This window comes from Ammodytes marinus, assembly GCF_949987685.1.
Source record: "Ammodytes marinus genome assembly, chromosome: 7".
Lineage (NCBI taxonomy): Eukaryota > Metazoa > Chordata > Actinopteri > Uranoscopiformes > Ammodytidae > Ammodytes > Ammodytes marinus.
In genome coordinates this window covers 23364642-23381414 of record NC_137211.1, presented here as the reverse complement: position 1 = coordinate 23381414, position 16773 = coordinate 23364642, and the positions used below count along the sequence as shown (strand labels likewise).

Here is a 16773-nt window from a genome sequence, read left to right as displayed (position 1 = left end):
GGTATTGGTAAAGCAGTGACACCTTTATGTGTGCTGCATTATTTTGTTTGAATACCAGATTTTATTTAAAATTCAAGGTACAACTATTTTGATGCTGAATTGATCCATTCATCTGGTAAGAAATGTCTGTTAACCATTTGACATTTTGAATGTCATGTGTAGCATTGATCTGCTAACCTCATTTGTAAATGTGTGCGTGCTAACTGTGTTAGCCTAATTTCCTGCATGTTAAGGGGAAATTGTTTGCTAGGATGTGGGAGATGCTTGAAAATTGACAATATGGCCAAATATGGGGTAAGTGCAGACCAGGGGCACTTGGCTGTCCACACCAGCCAGACCAGGGCTGATCACACCAATAGCTTCCTGCAGAGAAGCTGTCAAATTCTCACCCAAAATAATAACAAGGACATATAGAGGCTTGACTGTTATTTCCCTGGTGCCCTAATTTTGGATGTTGGCACAGCTGATTAAAGTTAGTCTTATCCTCTGGGTTTCATTTCATTCCTAGAATTTGTATAAGGATTTCTGTAAAATTTAGGCCAGAATATAAATCCTCAAATCTGAAAAAAAGCTCCTGGTTTTATTGATTTTTTTTGGCCGTTATTGTTCCGTCACAGTCTACAGTGTGTAGTAGATATCTTGTTAAAGCGCTTTTCATGGAGAAATTGCCTCTTGCTCTCGTCTATCTTCTACCCTTTTTTTCTGCATTGCTACAGGTGTGTGTGGATACGCACGCACACACGCACACACACACACACTCTTAATCTCTTGAACGTAGGTGTACATGTTTGTCTCCATTTTGACAAAGTTGTTTTGTCCTTTCTTCCAGTGGAGAAATGTATGAGCTCGATGCAGATGGGGACCCAGATGGTGAAGCTCCGCGGCAGCTCCAAGGGACTGGTGCGGTTCTTCTTTCTGGACGAACACAAGTCCTGCATCCGTTGGAGGCCCTCTCGCAAGAATGAAAAAGCCAAGAGTGAGTTTTTCTTTCTTACAGTCATGAAGGCAGACATCATTTCATATCTGTGATGCACCTGAAATACAATGTATTTATGGTTCAAACGTATGCAGGGTTCCCCACTAAATGTATTATACTGTTAGGCCAATGTTGTTTTAAGCAGAAGTGCCGAAATAAATTGCTCCACTCACATCCATTTAATAATGTTATTTACCTCAAAACCAAGTATGATAGACAGATATTTCAATAAAAACATTCTAACTTTTTATTCAATAGCTTCCACGTTAATTGGAAAATAGTACTAAACCGCTCACATAGGTGTGCTCCGGTGCATTGGATTGGAAATTAATAGGCTGTGAGGTGCCGACTAGAGCTGCAGCGATTTTCATTTTCATCAAGTCGATAAATCTGTTTTTTTAAATGATCAAGTCATTACTTTTTGTAGGAAATGTGTGGATATAATGGAAGATCATTTCAGCTTTGGAGCGGACTACCGGCTATGATTTAAGGGTGCTTATATCCACACTAGATGAAATAAGCAGTACAGAGGTGTACCATTTAAAATGCCGATTCTGCTGCACAGCCTACGGTATAATACAGGCAATAAACTTTAATGCAGTAATCTAAAAAAAAAGGATTTTAGTTGTCAGTTTTTAATGCAACATATCACTACGGTTGGTAGACTCACAGTTTTTGTACTATGTTATGAAATATTATTGAACAAGAAAATGTATACCAGAAAGACCACACCTCATCGAGACTAGACGACTCTCACAGGATTCTCCTTGACAATGAAAGATTCCATTGAGATTTATTTTGACTAGTGAGCAATTTGATCAACTATATGATGCTACTTAAATAATTGGTGTACAGATTATTTTTATTATTAAAGGGTTTAAATGTATGACGTACTGTAAATACAGGTGACACACTTACTGAGTCCTCAAGTGCACTGCATGTACTGTAACTCTTAAACAATTTTTATTTTGTAATTTTCTTTATACAAATGAGACAAGTACAATCTATAGTATTGCTCTTGTCTATTATAACTTGTTGGCTACTGTTGGCTGCTGCCATGTTTATGTTTGACTGGCTTTTAGTGCTGTTCATTATTCTACACTTTCCCCTAGGGCTGCACACTGTATCCCCTGCAAGCAACCAGAACCATTTCATGCAGTGTTATAGAATACAATAAGTCCAAGGGACTTCTTAGCAGCAGCTCCTAGCATGGCTGGGCTTCTCATGGAGGCTTAGGGGCTCAGTTTCCTGTTGCTCCCCCCTCTGTGGCTCTGGATTTAATAAGCTTCTTAAGTCAACTTAATTATTCATCAGCTTTAATCTGCCCAAACAGTGTTTTACACACACACACACACACACACACACACACTCACACTCACACTCACACTCACACTCACACTCACACTCACACTCACACAAACACTCACACACAACAACACTTGGCAGGTCAGAACAGTTGGAGCTTCTTTTTTTGTTTTTTGACACAGGAAAAACAGGCACAATAAGCTACCTTCACACGTCAGAGTGGGGGCAGTCCATTACATCTGATATAATGAATATAAAGGACCACATTTCCAGAAATTCATTTAGCTAATGATACATTGTCTTTTCTTAGCTATACACATGTAGTTGGTCAGGAGTGACAGAGTCATGCCTCATCTTCATTTGACGAATGCAAGTTAGCCCAGCTGTTAATCTGTTAGTCTAGCCACTGTAGCTTTGTCGGGCCGCACATTCCCTGGTACTCTGCGTAGCGTGCTATACTACTGTCCCCTGAAGGCTAATCTCAGAGCACCCACTGGGACAGACTGACAGACAGGAAACACTGCAGGCTTCTGGTCTGCTCTCACACTGACCCGCTGTCCTGTATTTCTTGCAGCAGATTTGCCGGCTCTGGCCCAAACATTAACCTACAACCCCAACAGAAATGCACATTTTGACAAATAGAACTTAACTAGAAAATCCCAGTATGGCCATAATTAATACATTAAATATATTGAAATAATATTACTTATGTAATGCATTCATTTTTAAATGGCATTAACTGTTGCAGTTGGTCAAGTTAGAGCTACTAAAGTAGCTAGAGTGAAGCTGCTAATAATTAGTACAGTCTGATAGTTACTGTTAATTGCGTTAGCTACTTTTAGCAGAAGTCTATGGAAGTAGTGGAGTAGAATAATGAAATAGCATAAAATGGAAATAAGAAATTCGCAAAGTGAATTGGAGGTGGAAATGTTGACAGCAAAGGTCAGGGGGTCAACAACAACACCAAGAGGAGTAATCCTCCGAAGGCACACTGCATTCTCCTTATCTTCAAGAATCTTGGTGTATACTTTTGCATTATTCATAAAAGTCTTGCAGACAGGAAGAGCACATGAACCCATATAGTATCTCCAGCTGCAGCTTTGGCAAGATCAGTGTTGGCCACATGGGAGCACAAACAATACAGCAGCAGATCCTTGAGTGTGACTGTTGAATACTCGACATTCAGTCGTACACATACATACATACATACATACATACAATTGCTGCTATACTTTAAAGCCTGGAGGAGGGGTGTTTGTGTTAGTGTGTGGTCATGAATGTGCAGCTATACCACTGCATTATGAATGAGTGTGTATGTTTATATGGTTCCCTCAATGTAGTATATTGTATGACAGAAATGCAGAGAGACATTTGTGTCATGGTTATCTCCTCTGGAGGGTCTTGTTGGGGGAAAGGAACCTGAAATGGAAGTACTTCCTGTCATGAGGGAAAACTAATGAATGACTTGGGGCAATGTCTTCTGGTAAAATGTCATTACCATATAATAAAAGCTGCATTTTAATAAACAGAGCTCTCTGGGAACTGCTTTTTGAGTTCAGTGTTTTTTAACCATAAAGCCTGAAAGGAAATAAACTATCCCTGTGCACAAAACAATGTATTCATTATTGTGCCAGAGAGCATAAAAAACCAGGAGCATACTAATGACTGCAGAAAAATTGTGTTTGATACGCTCGGTTTTTCCCCTGAATAGGTTTTTTATTTTCTATTGGTTTTTGAAGCACCACATCTGGAGTTCTAATTACTCCGCTGGTGGGAACACTTATTGAGAAATGTATGGAAGTTGAAGTGACAATACCATAATTGAAGTAATTGACTTATTATACTAATGTTACATTACCACTGACTTCCTGTTTCCTCCTACAGTCTCCATTGACTCCATCAGGGAGGTGTGTGAAGGCAAGCGGTCAGACACCTTCCAGCGGTACGCAGAGGGCAGCTTCGACCCCAACTGCTGCTTCAGCTTGTACTACGGAGAGCACATGGAGTCCCTGGACCTGGTGTCGGGCACTGGAGAGGAGGCGCGCACCTGGATCACAGGCCTCAAATATCTGATGGCTGGCATCAGTGATGAGGACAGCCTGGCCAAGAGGCAGCGCACCCGAGACCAATATCCTTTAGTAATGTAGCAGTGGGGGGCCCTTGTTTGATGGTTGGGCTGGTGATTAGAGGATGCCATTACATTTAAAGAGTTTTGTGCTCAACATTATACATGGCTTGGATATATGAACAGTTTTAGATTAATTAGAAATGTCACATGATATTCTCATTTTCAGGTTCAGGTTTTTTTCTCATTCTTCGGGAGTCTATAGACACACTCATATTTATGTTGAAAACCAAAAAGTGCATTTTGCATAATAGATGACATGATAGCTAAGTGTATTGATTACATTGCATATTTTTTAAACAGAGTATAGACTTTTCCCCAAAAGCAGCAACAACATTAAATTGTGACAGTTTCAAATGTACATGCTGACTTTCCTAAACTGCAGTCACGTGGTTAAAGCAGACCTTCACTGAGGCTGATAAGAACGGCGATGGCAGCTTGAGCATCGGCGAGGTCCTGCAGCTCCTTCACAAACTCAATGTCAATCTGCCCCGACAGAAGGTCAAGCAGATGTTCAAGGTACGTCAACAACAACGGGCAAAACCACACCGGGGCCATCAGATAATTGAGCAAACAGGAGTTAAGGTGGGCAGTCAGTGGTGAAAAAGCACCATAATAATTCCAGACGAAGAAAAAGTCAACTTTTTTCTGTGTTTGCTGAAGCAAATTGAAAGATTTATCACTCATACTGGCTGCAGGTCAGCAGATGCTTGTTCAATCAGTTGAGCGTGATAAAATGATCTGGTTGCAAAGGAGAAGGCAAGGCCACACTGTGTTTCTCTCACATCTTAAACCTTTTAATCTTTTAAGAATTTTATACCAAAGACCTTTGAATCCACAGAAGCTCCTATGATAAGCTTTTGACGTCTGGGTGGACGTTGAATTTTTTATACAAAGTAAATTTCCTGTAAACACTCAGAAGATAACAAATGTGAACTCTTTTTGAAAATGTATTTATCTCTGGGGTAGCTTTATCGCAGACCACATTGAGGTCTGCTGCCCAGAAGAAAAAAACGGTATACCAACAAAGCTTTGGGTTTGAGTCGAATTCAGGTAATTTTGTTATGTAATGGTTTCTGCATCGGCTCTTTTTGGATACTTTTTAAATGTAAATTACTGTCTCTCTCTGACAGTGCTAGATGTCTCGATGTGTTTAAGTTGTAAGGAATGTAATGCCTGTGTGAAGTAGCTTGGTTTCATTACTGTGCCATGACAAGCTATATAATATAATAAGATAAGGCTAATTGGGAGAAACAGACAGAGTATGTGATCAAAGGCTGATGCTGAAGCTGGCTGCTTGCAAGTTGTTAACTTGTCTGGCATCCACACTAACATTTCCTGGTTGTTCCTTATCGTTGTTTGGGACAATGTCCAAAGCCAAACACATGAACAACAACAAAACGGCTGTTTTAAAAAAAAGTTTTGTTTTGGGGGGGAGAAGTCCAGACTGAGGGCTAAAAATGAAGAGAAAAAGATCAGTCTACCTAGAAACAGGCTCAAAATGGACCTACTTCTCTTCACTTCAGAGCTTAAAGTCAAACGTTTTGAACCTCAATGAGGAGGTTTGGTCAGTCTGAGCATTAGAACAACACTGTAACATCTACAAGGGATTTCATTTTTGTACCTAAACCAAACTTAGCTCGCTAACCATGGGCTTTATTTCAGGTGTGGCGGCTGTTTTAAATTTGTAAACATTAGAAATAAATTATACAAACATGTAACATCATTGTTGAGATAATGACCAGTAAACAAAGCAGTCCAGCTAATTTAGAAAGTACATGGCTAATGGGGTCACTTGAGACTGCAGTGTGTATTAACTTCCTGACAGACTGTAAATGAGCAGCAAAGACACTTTGACTGATTGCTCCTGCTGCAGATGTTGGCTAATACACAACTTAGCCACTAACACTCTTCCACCGCAGAAGATTAGCATGCTGCCGTGTTAAGCCTGTTGTTATAGCCTCCCTCCTTCAGAGCAGCTAGCCCGCTTGCTACTACTAAGTCCAGCAGCAGCCTGTTGGCTGTTACCCATATGGTGTTACAGGGACACAGATGGTCTCTGGTGTAATGCAGGGACTACACACCAGGGACTAGTGTGTCTGTGGACATTCATGAAGATCTGTGTGGTGACAATCTTTCCACCAGTTTTGTGGCTTAACCTACTTACAGAAGAGAAGGAAAACCTGTGCACTGTACATTTTCCCAGTTGGAAGAAGTTGACTGTGAAATCTGTACCGGAACTGTAAATAATGTGATTATATTTCAGAAAACATTGCTGTGTATGTTTAATTGCCAACAGCGATACATTTCTACGCTTTCTTTATTGTGTAGTATGTTCTTTTATAATGAGAGATGTTTCTAATCTTTTGTTTAATGCATTTATGTCAATGGGGGTTGACAAACTATAAGGAATACCTGAATACCAAACTCTGCTATCACCATGAACATCATCTACAACGACAAAAACTGAACTTTTGACGGTTTAAAAAGGAGAAATGTATTTTATTGGTGCCTCTTTAGACTGCATTAGTTTTAACTAGATACAGACCCTCATAAACTAGCAACTTACTGATTATTACTTGTAATTAATAAGCTTATTTAACCACTAATGTCATGAGTACAATTAGGAACTTCTGTACAGACACTGAACCTTTTTCATTATCCTTCCTTAATACTGTAAAAATACATTTGCACATGAAGCTCATTAACAGATTTCAGCCCGTTAAGCATATGAAAATAATGATAAATAAGAGGCTTTTGCTAGGCAGGCAGATCTCTTAGTGGACATATTGTAGAAAATGGTCATAGTAAATAGTGCTTAAAACTAGAAAAAATTTTACTTGCAAAAATACAGATATGACAATAGATTTGTTTATTATTTCTAAAGAGATATTGGTCGGAGCAGCCACATTTAGGTCACATTAATCACAGAAAACTAATGAGACCGGGAGAAATAAAAAAGAATGGAAAAGACACACACGCAAAAGAAAAGCTCAGAACAGATAAAAGGGTAAATTTTTTAGGGTACATGAATAATGCAAGGCAAGTATGATAATGCAATGTTGTAAGGTGAGGTGGAGGAATGCTCTTGCATATTAAAATGGAATGAACAGTAATTGAATATATAAATCAGAACCGACACTTCTTGATTAAGAACAGAACAGATGAACCTGCAATACAGAAATAAAAGCGGTGTAAGACAAAGTGCTAAAAACACTCCACAATTCAAGAGTTTCACAGTGAGAATGTTCATTCACAAGGGTCCATATCTCACTGCACCAAACACAGACAGTAACTCAATTGAATTATTTCACTCCACAAAATGAAAGGAGGAAATAACTGAGTTCACTAAGGTTTACATTTACTTACTATTGACTGAATTGTAGCAGTTAAGTTCTACCAGAAACCAAATAAAAGCATCAAACATGTGTCAATAAGCTGACTGTTAACAGGAAACTCAGACATGAACATGTCCAAACTGACTAAATGATGAACAAAGTTAAACATTCTGGGAGAAATGGGCGACCTGAGGTGCCAACCATCTATCCAGGACCTAATACTGTAGATTAGTCAATTAGTAGTTTCACATCAGCTTGTGCAAAGTCTGGGGCTTTTGCTGAAACCCCTGCAGTGCATGCAACCTTGCTATCACGATGGTCAAAAAAGCCCTTTCACTACTGCAGGAAACCTAACTGAACTTTCTCTTTCAGCTTTGACCTCATACAGCGTTCACAGTTTGAGAGAGGAATTTTATATTTCTATAATTAAGCAAAACCACTTGATGTTTTCTGCTTTTTGTCCAATTAAAAAAAGTTTAAATTTTGTCTTTTCTTTCCCTTGATATTATCAAGGGTGTAATCTGGGTATGTCTTGGGGTACACTTACAGGACTGTAGGCTACAGTATATGTGCACCAGGAGGTCTTATCTCTAAACTGTTCAGTTAGGATAATTACTCACAAACACCTAGAGACCTAGAAAAAGAAGCAAAGTTCATTTTAAAAACAGTAGGATTCGCCACTGAAATATTTGAAACATTCAAATGAACTATCTAAAAACAAGCCCAATTGATGCCCTATGGTGCGAGTAAAGTGCCATAATGACTAGGAGCTGGAGAGTTCAGCAGTCTTATGGACTGTTGGTTGAAGCTGATCAAACTCATTTGCTAATAGCAAATTACATAATTCAAGCAGAAGATTTTTATACTGCATCAGAAACCTTGAACGTCACCCTGATATGCCTCCGTAGTCGGAAAGTAAATTTTTCGAACTCATTTTCCATCAGTTTGTTAGGGGACAGCCCCACCCCAGCCCAGAGTTGTGTATGAACTCCATGACGTGTGCTAATGACATTTCTGTGTTGGCAGAGCAGAGGCGTGATGAGGTGTTGATGCACTTGAGTCACTGGAAGCTTGTTCGATGTGATGGAGCTGCAGTTTTAAATGAGAGCAGGCGAGAAGCCTTCTCTAGCAAAGTCCATACTCAATGATTTAACACCACAGAGAACTTCACATGTCGCTGTGGAGGGAAAATTCTTGTGCGGAGACCAAGCTGCCATCCTAAGTGTTGAATTGATCCGTATTAGATGTGGAGCTAATACACAGCCTGCTAACTTAAGTGCCTGGGTTTATATATAATACATGTGAATGAATAAGGCTAAATTGATGTGTTCTGTCCAGCAAAGAAGACTCTATTCTCGAGCACTGTATCTTTACCCTCCTGGGCCTGAGATGTGTCCTGAGTGATGATTGCTTCTGGAAATGAGTTTTTCATATATCTCAGTGTTCGTCGCATCTGATTATTGGTATAAAATATAACAAAATGAATCTGTTTCACTGCAGTTCGGCCTAATGAACCTCAGTGTATGAGTAATATTGCCTGTGTGCATCTGTCCCTGTCACTCGTGTGCCACTCGGTCACAACTTGGTCACAACAAAGTGACATCTATGCAAAACCAGCAGCTGAGCCTGGTGTTACGAAGTGTCTCTGAGTCATTCGGCTTCCTGTGCATCATCTCTGTCAGGCAGAAAAACAGTGTTGACAGTTGGGAGGCTTAATGTGTTTGGGAAGAAAGTTTTGAGTTTGGGTGAGTGGAGGAGCCTGATGGCTGCAGTATGGTGTGTGTGTGTGTGTGTGTACCAGACTACATATATTCCTCTCTGCCCTAACTACTGACGTGTGCGTTCTGCTACATCCTCGTCCTTACAGGTGTTGCTGCAGTCCGATAGTCAAGTTTATACTGTGGACAAATCTAAAGCAAGCAGACTGGAAAGCCTTGTTAAAACAATATGAACTTATGGTTTCCTTTCCACAGATACTCGGATCCAATCCACGTGATTATACAGATTTTTATTGAGTGTCAGCCAGATGTGACCAATCCGCGTTCAATCTATTTCCATGTCTTTTTTTGAAATTGAGTGTATTCCACTTTCCTTTAAAATAATCCAGGCTTTCAATTTCAAGTGCTGAAGCAGTCCATGGTAAATCATTTTGATTATTGTCCTGGTGTGGAAAGAATGTAGTATCTACAATCCAATCTCTCCATTTACACCTACAATAATGATATTCATAATCTGTGGAAAGGTGAGACAGCTCTTCAAGCAGGGCACCGAGCGCAACACTTCATATAGTGAAGGAGCTCTGGCATACGTCTCCTCCCGAAGGCACGATGGAACAAAACTGACTTGCGATCCAGAATCTTTTCCTGTGCAGTTCTTTATTAAAGTATTCCCACAGTAGATTGCAATGTTTTTACAGTCAGAAGTGATACAGTCAAATATGAAAAAAATATTGTCTAATCGTATTCACTCACTTTGAGAAGAGAAATTCATTCAGGTTATATTTACAGCATGTATCACTCTCCAATATACCGATCCAAGCTCGGTGTGTATAGCATGCCGAGGCCAAGCTTCCAACTGGCACAGACGTCATTGCCCCTATTGCTGCTTGGCATATTGAGCCGGTCCCCAGTCTGCCTCAGTCAACTGAGGGCAGGCAGGGATTACACCGGTCATGGTGTGACCCGCTGCAGAGCTCTTGTCAACCTCGTTCTGGTACACGACCAGAGCCACAGCCTTTTTATAGGCTCAGTATCTTTACAGTTAACAGAAACGATTATTGTAATATGTGCTGAAAACAGTAAAGTTGGAACGTACGCAAAGATGATGACTTCGACTCAATAAAAGGCATGTCAAATGTTTTTGAAATCTAAATTTAATGAAAAATGTTGATGGTTTTCTTTGGCCATACAAGACTAAAATGCTTCAAATGTCCAAAAGGCTTCAATTTGAAGTTGTATATGTACATTCGATATTGGAATATTTAAACATTTATAGGATGGAAAGAAAGATAGAGGTATGTGGTTTTCAACTGTGTTACCACATCAATTGCTTTCAGATTAGATGGTAGGGGTCTAAGAAAAACCCAACAGAGTGAAAGACTAAATTGCATGTGTTTTAGGTCTTGGAGTAACTGTGGAAAGTCTCACAAACAATCTAGGAATTCTCAATGAAACCAAAACTTTCCCTTGTACCCTTGTTGTGTAGGAGGCTGACACGGATGATAATCAGGGCACGTTGGGCTTTGAGGAGTTCTGCTCCTTCTACAAGATGATGTCGACCCGCAGGGATCTGTACCTGCTCATGCTCGCATACAGCAACCACAAAGACCATCTTGACACGGACGACCTGGCCCGCTTCCTGGAGACTGAGGAAAAGGTACACATACTCTATCTGCCTTTTAGCTATATATATATACAGTACATACCGAGATTGACATTGAAAAGTTGCTCTATGGATTTAACATTGCACCCTTATAATGCTGTCTGACTCACATTGTACAGAAAATAGAGAAAGGAAAGTTGATGCAGCAAATCCTTTTCTTTTTCAATCTTCAGCCCCAACCAATGCAGACAGTCCAGGATAACTAAAGGGCTGTATATACTTTTTCCACACGTACAGTTAACTGTATTGTGTGTACATGTACAGATGCTCCTGTATTGGCAAATGTCGACAGTAAACAGTGCACAGAATAAGGCAATAGAATATAAACTGCAACACCAACATTGTTGCATCACCGTTATTATCTGCATCTTGCATCCTTCATGGTGATGTAAAAAAAAAATATTTCTGCAATAACACATTTCTGCTTCATAATTTAACAACCAAACACATAGTGTGTTCAGATCACCGGCCTCTGGGGCTACTATAAACCAATAAAACCAACCTTATCTGGCCTGGAGTGCTTCCAAAACCCAGCCTGTTAATAGAGCAATGGGATACAGCTCTGGCCAAACAGTAAGCAGCAGGTAAAGTGCCAAATCCACCGGAAACTATTACCCACTTCAGGATTTGGCCATTAAAGCCGAACTGTGCAGCTGTATCTGCAATCCCTTTTATTCCTGTGGTCTAACTAGGTTTGTTGATGGGGGGGATGGGAAATTGTGAAGTCGACACAACAAAATTCACATGATTTGTGATGGAGCTCAGGCTTGTGCTTGTTATTCCATGCAACATTCCCCAGTATTTTCTCTCCACCTGTCAGTCAGAACTTTCGGAATCTGCAGTCATTCTACTGAAGTATGACCTCGCATGTAGAAACAATGGTGGTGGTCTAAGCCCACAGGGTTAGAGTTTAGATGGATAGAATATCAACCGCTTGTTTCAACAGAGTTCTTGACTAGGGGAAAAGGTTATACTGATGGAGTGAAAAACCTCAAAAGGGCTTAGATTAATATGTTGTGTCTGGTTTGTTTACCCTTTTTAATCAAATAAAAACATACAAATAATTCATGATTTTTAACAGTTCATGTAGTGGAACAATTTGAGGGACATTCAGGGGAAGTGTCTGTGTGGGAAGGTCTTGGCATTACAGTGAGGTTGGGTAGATGGAGACACTGTCAATAAATAGGAAAAATCTATATGTACATGTTTAAACATTTTTGTTGTCTGTTCAGAGGTGTCGCTGGGAGTATTTTCAAAAACTTGTATGGAGCCAGGCAAGCCTCAATGTTACGATTACATTTTTGTTCATTTTGTTTTTATGTACTATCTTTATGATTTAAAAACATCTGGACTATTATAACGCATACGTCTTTTGTCGTTCGACATATACAGGTACCTCCAGTAATTCATTTTTAAGCTATAAATCATTTTCTGTTTTTGAAAGGTAACTATCTTTTGAAAAAAAAAAAAAACATTATTTTCCTTTATGAATACATTTATTAATAATGATTCCATACCATCCCAGTTTACCAAATCGGTCATAGTGGCTAATCAGTGGAAAGAAGTGCTCAAGGCCATAAAATAGCGAACACTGAACCAATTGAACAATGCCCTTTAATAGGCTGCTAGAGTAACTAAAAGAAAACAATAAGGCTGACGTCAAGAGTTTTACCGAGTGGTGCGGTGTAGACAGTGAGGGCCCTACAGGGAGATTAGCATTAGTGCCATCACTGCTCCAGAGGCAGTTTGGATGAAATATATCACCTTGCTAATGATAGTCGCTTGAAGGGGGGGAAACAAGCAATAGTAAATAATTGTAACAGCTTTTTTTTTGTGTGTTTCTTCCACTAATTTGCACTCTGGCAGTCCTTTTATAGCAGACAGCTCTGTTTGGATAACTGAACATCAGCTCGATTCAGCCTGGCCATATATTTCTCAAATTACTGTATTCTCTGCATTTTAGATCTCCTAAAGGCAATTTGTTTAAAACTGTGCCAAGATGGAACATTGTTTCTTCTGCTGTTATCATTAACCACATGCTTTGTTGGTGTCTTGTTTCTCAAATTATATTTAAGACAATAAACTGTATAAGCAATCCAATTAGTCTATTACATGGATTTCTCAAACCTTGATGGGTGCGAGGGGAAATAAACAGCGCTCTAATGGCACACATGCTGACGTCAACTTCCACCATTTAGCCAATGACCCAATAGTCAAACTAATGACTTTTCATTCATCCTCAGCTGCAGTTTCTGTTCAATGCTAAATAGCAAAACAAGATAATGGAAGAGCAAGGGAAATCAGTTTGTTTAGATAAAGACCTGTTCTCCCAGTAGTCAAGGTAAATAAAGCCCTCTATTTAGAGCAATATGTTTGAAAGAAAACGTAATTCTCGAAAATCCAGCGTGAAGTACTGGTATTACTGACATTGCTGTGTCATTGTTTGGGTCAATACAGTGTCAAACATGCTGACACAGAATGTCGCGGCAGAGTAGAGAGACCTGGTACTGTCCCGCCCCCTTTAAATGATCAGCAGAGATGTGTTTTGATCAGGAGAGTTCATAGAGCAGATATACAGTGGGATCCTGCAGCCAGTATGGACAGACAAATGACATGTAGGCAGCTCAATTATTTACTTATCCTCTAAATTCTGCCAGAGTGTTTACTTCTTCCAAGATAATTTTCAACGGGATTTACGAGAATATCTGTTTATTATAATTGTGTTGTTGGCAAATAATTATCTTTGTTGTGTGACATGCATTTCTATAATGTATAGATGACCAAAGTGGCCAAGGACCATTGCCTGGAGATTATCAACAAATTTGAGCCGTGCTCTGAGAACCAGAAGGAAGGAGTTCTGGGAATTGATGGTAAGTAAACTTAAATTTGAATCCTTTACCATCAAGCTCTCGGAACTGAACTGAACAATGTTATGTTCTTATAAAAGTGTTCCATTATGGCTGATGACACATTCAGAACTCTGTTCATGTGTACTGCTATTCAAATCATTTCTATAATGAACTGAATCACAGAGGGATTGGTTCTGAAATGTTTCTCTGCAAGGTCAGAGTTTGAAATGGAAGTTGTTGAAGACCTTCAGTTGGCTTTAAGAAAGCAGACTAATTCTGCTTTGAAGAATTTTTAATTTTTTTTCATTCCCATCCCTCTGCTGACGGAATATTTGAGCCGCTGTGCCCGTTGAAACATTTTGAACGTACAATATTGAAAAACAATTCTCATAAATGATGACTTTATTTTTTGTAATATTCTGACTTTATTTCTTTATCTTTCCAGTATAATTATTTTCTCAAAATTACACAACTTCATTTTTAATTGCCTTATATTTTTTTCCCCACATCACTGATCCTATCTAGTTGGGATATTGGTGTGTTTTCATTTAAAATAATAAGGGATCCAACTACGGTTACATCTCAATAAATCAATGTACAATACGAATCAGAGTCCTATGAATAAAACACATGCTCACTCTGACCCAAAGTGGGCCCTTTTGTCTAGCTGCACTGTGGAATAGATTGGACAGTAAATTGTTTTTAAAAAAATTGGATGAATTGTGTTGTTAAAAGCTTTTTGTAACACTTTCCCTTCAAGGTTTCACGAATTACATGCGCAGCCCAGCGGGGGACATCTTCGAACCGGAACACTACAACATCAACCAGGATATGAACCAGCCGCTGTGCAACTACTTCATCGCCTCCTCACACAACACATACCTGATGGGAGACCAGCTCATGTCACAGTCCAGGGTGGATATGTACGCCTGGGTGCTGCAGGCTGGCTGTCGCTGTGTAGAAGGTCAGCATAGACATGTACATACACTCACAGAGGGAGGGGGGATATGCAGATAAACACACCACCACGCATTCTAGTGGGGCCGAAGAGATCATTGAGAGGGATTATTTGTGTGACTATTTACTTTGTAGTTTCATTGAATTGTTGCATAGACTGCCTTTTAACGTAGGGTTAAAAAGTCATTATATTCATGCAAAAAGCACTGCTGATACTGTTGGATTCAAGGTGTTAATTTAAATCTTTGCATGTAGTTCGCTGTTGAGCAAGGCATTCTGCCAGATAAGGCAAATAGAACTTTGCCGCCCTCTGTGTTTTGCAGCATTTTATACAAATGCATTATTTATTAGACTCTGAATCCAGAATCCACTTATTTCATCCATTTTGAATTGTGTTAGGACACTTGCCTGGTGGGGAATACATTTTTTAAAGGACCTTATTTAGTACTGTTCCTGAACCATGTAGAATCTTCTGTGGCGAAGGAAGGAAAGAAAACACGGGGCTGTGCTACCGCTGCACAACCCACAGCAGCTGAAGTCAAGAATATATAAAGCTGACTTTGCTGAAGAGCTTCCTTTACTTTAAAATGTTTCCTCACTTTAAAAAAATGTAAGTGAAGGTGGTTCAGTCAGTCACTCAGTTTCATTAACAACTTTTTCGAACCTGTTTGATATATTGCCATTGTTTCCTTAGTAGTGTCTGAAATATAATCTCTGTGATTCGAGGAGTCAGGGTATATTTCCAACTTGAAGCCAAATCCACATATGATCTGGCTATTAGGGCTGGCCCGAATACCATTTTACAGGCTTCGAATATTCGTTAGATTTTCCGAGCGAATATTCGAGTACTCGTTCTAAAAAAACACACCATCAAAACCAACATTAATAATCCAAATGTACACTCTGAAACCGAGTGTGTGAGCCGAGGCAGTAAGCTGCGTAGTTTGTTGATATTTTAATAACTTTCGAACGGTAATAAATTCGGAGTTCTTACTTTTTCCCCGTGGAAGCGAACAGCTGTTGTTCCGTTCCAAATCAGCTGTGCCATCGTAACCCTTACAGGAGTTTTTCAATTCATCCCGGAACATGCATCTTTTCGGGGATTTATAAATCCATACAAAGGTCCAATATTGATAGTCTTTTGAGTCCATATTATATTCATTATTGACCGCGTATTCCCATGATGCAAGCAAGTCAGTGTTGATGATGGGCAATAGTAGCACTGCATTACGAACGTAAACAAACAGCTAAGGTAAACTAACAGTAGCATTACGCCAAGCATTAGGCTACTTTTCCTTCCAAAATCGCGCTAATGTTGTGTTATAGAGTTAAGAGGAACACATAATCTATTCTTCCTCCATCTCTCTCTCCCTCCTGCGCTTGGTGCTGCTTTAGTTTGCCTCGCTCTGGTAACGTCACGTAGCCTATAGCTGATATCACCGGTTGTGCTTTGAAAGGTCAGCGGCCAACTAGGTCAAAGTTCAAATAATTCGATAATATATTTTGAATTAAAGTCTAATGTGTATTTTACAATTGTTGCATAACTTGTGTATCTAATCATTATTTGCTGACGAAATATGTTGCAGTTGGAGGTGCTTTTGCAAAAAACATTTTTTGAAAAAAAAATAATAATAATATTCCGAATACTAATTTATCAAACGAATACTCGAATATTCTAATAATTCGGGCCAGCCCTACTGGCTATCAGAACCCATCCGTGTTCTGCATAATGTCATCAAATTAAAACCGTAAATATCTTTTATTTTTGTGTTAGTCTATGTAGTTCTCTTGGCCACATTCCACTGGCTATCTCATACAGTTGCTCAAACCCACAGTTACTTT

At 39.4% G+C, this 16773-nt stretch overlaps 1 protein-coding gene across 3 annotated transcripts in view; it reads left to right on the top strand.

Moving 5' to 3' along the window:
• Nucleotides 1-16773, top strand: part of plch2a (phospholipase C, eta 2a) — a 156818-nt gene that overhangs the window by 116419 nt on the left and 23626 nt on the right. For all 3 annotated transcript variants that reach the window (XM_080031388.1, XM_080031386.1, XM_080031387.1), the window contains exons 3-8: nucleotides 830-976; nucleotides 4166-4409; nucleotides 4796-4925; nucleotides 10949-11119; nucleotides 13902-13995; nucleotides 14735-14938. In XM_080031388.1, coding sequence (XP_079887514.1) covers nucleotides 830-976; nucleotides 4166-4409; nucleotides 4796-4925; nucleotides 10949-11119; nucleotides 13902-13995; nucleotides 14735-14938 — 990 coding nt within the window. The remainder of the gene's footprint in view (nucleotides 1-829; nucleotides 977-4165; nucleotides 4410-4795; nucleotides 4926-10948; nucleotides 11120-13901; nucleotides 13996-14734; nucleotides 14939-16773) is intronic.